At 38.7% G+C, this 1389-nt stretch overlaps 1 protein-coding gene across 4 annotated transcripts in view; it reads left to right on the top strand.

Annotated features, from left to right (window-relative positions):
- The first annotated feature begins 668 nt into the window (after nt 1-668).
- LOC117122879 (juvenile hormone acid O-methyltransferase-like) overlaps nt 669-1389 on the top strand; it is a 10079-nt gene continuing 9358 nt past the window's right edge. For 2 of the 4 annotated variants that reach the window (XM_033268646.1, XM_033268645.1), the window contains exon 1: nt 669-1063. In XM_033268646.1, the coding sequence (XP_033124537.1) occupies nt 892-1063 (172 nt within the window). In that variant the 5' untranslated portion in view covers nt 669-891. The remainder of the gene's footprint in view (nt 1064-1389) is intronic. The other 2 variants (XM_033268647.1, XM_033268644.1) reach the window with 2 other exon arrangements.

Raw genomic sequence — 1389 nt, 5'->3', positions numbered from 1 at the left:
CGGACTTTTTAACGTTATTACTTGGTCGATGATGCAAAGGGCAAAGGTCATTGGTAATATCGACTATTCGTAAAACGGACGTTTGCTGGGTGTTTACCCAAAATATTACAAATAATTTCTGAAAACCAGCATTGTTGAAGTACGTTGTTGCCAGCCAGAAGATGATAATGGTGGTATAATACAACAAAGCTGGCTTAGATGCCACGTTACGTACGGTAATCGTGTCCTTTTAATCCGAGCCAACTTTACCGTTAAGCAAGTTAATTTACCGTTATTCTAGTAAAGTTACAGGGGCGGATCCAGAAATGTCCAAAAGGGGGGGCCGGAAGCGGGGGCCGAAAGTTGGGCCGATTGAGACAACACTGTCGTAGGGGGTCTGGGGCATGCCCCCGCGAAATTTTTGTGTTCTAGACGCCGGAACATAACATTTGAGGCATTCTGGGCTATCATTTTTTTCTTTTTCTCTCTTTTTTTTCTTTTTTTTCCCCTTTTTTTACCTCCCAAAAGGGGGGCCGGGGCCGGGCCGCCCCCCCCCCTAAATCCGCCCCTGAGTTAAGTCACTTAACTTAAGTGACTTAATTCCTTTAACTAGCTATGGATTTGGTAATCAAGGCCGCAGGCATGATGATCTGTAATGGATTACGTTTGTGCTTGTGGTGACCTTTCAGAACAATACAGGTGACACCTTTATACACTGTCGGTTATTGAAAGACTCGATCTCACTGAACTCGTAAAAACATTCTTCATTTTTGAACCGGTGACCAGTAATACAATTTGTGTTTTGCAAGACTTGACAACAATCAAGGCAGAAGTCGAATATGCCAATAGTTGATTGATTGATTGATTAATTGCTTGATCACACATCCTATACGGTATTGCTTATTGGTCATAATGAACTCGAAAGAAGCTGCTCTTTATTCTAAAACTAGAGGATTTCAAGTTGCTACATACAGACTCTATGTGCCAGATTTTGAAATTAAGGCAGACGACAAAATCCTGGACGTCGGGTGTGGAACCGGTGATCTTGCGTATGAGTTTGGTGACGTTGCTCAGTCAGTAATTGGTAAGCGTAGGATCAGGCTCACTATAATCGTGCAAACCCTTATGGCGAGCCGAGTTGTCATTTAATCATAAATAGAGATATCTTAGTTTTAAATGGAGATATCTTAGTTTTTAATAGAGATATCTTAGTTTTTAATAGAGATATCTTAGTTTTAAATAGAGATATCTCTGTTAATAGAGATATCTCTGTTTAAAACAAAGATATCTCTATTTAAAACTAAGATATCTCTATTTAAAATTAAGATATCTCTGTTTAAAACTAAGATATCTCTAATTTCATTGTTAATAGAGATATCTTAGTTTTAAATAGAGATATCTTAGTTTTAA

This window comes from Anneissia japonica, unplaced genomic scaffold (genome assembly GCF_011630105.1).
Source record: "Anneissia japonica isolate Jap-2015-1 unplaced genomic scaffold, ASM1163010v1 scaffold287711_len853857_cov187, whole genome shotgun sequence".
In the NCBI taxonomy this organism is placed as follows: domain Eukaryota; kingdom Metazoa; phylum Echinodermata; class Crinoidea; order Comatulida; family Comatulidae; genus Anneissia; species Anneissia japonica.
This window is presented reverse-complemented; position numbering and strand designations above follow the sequence as displayed.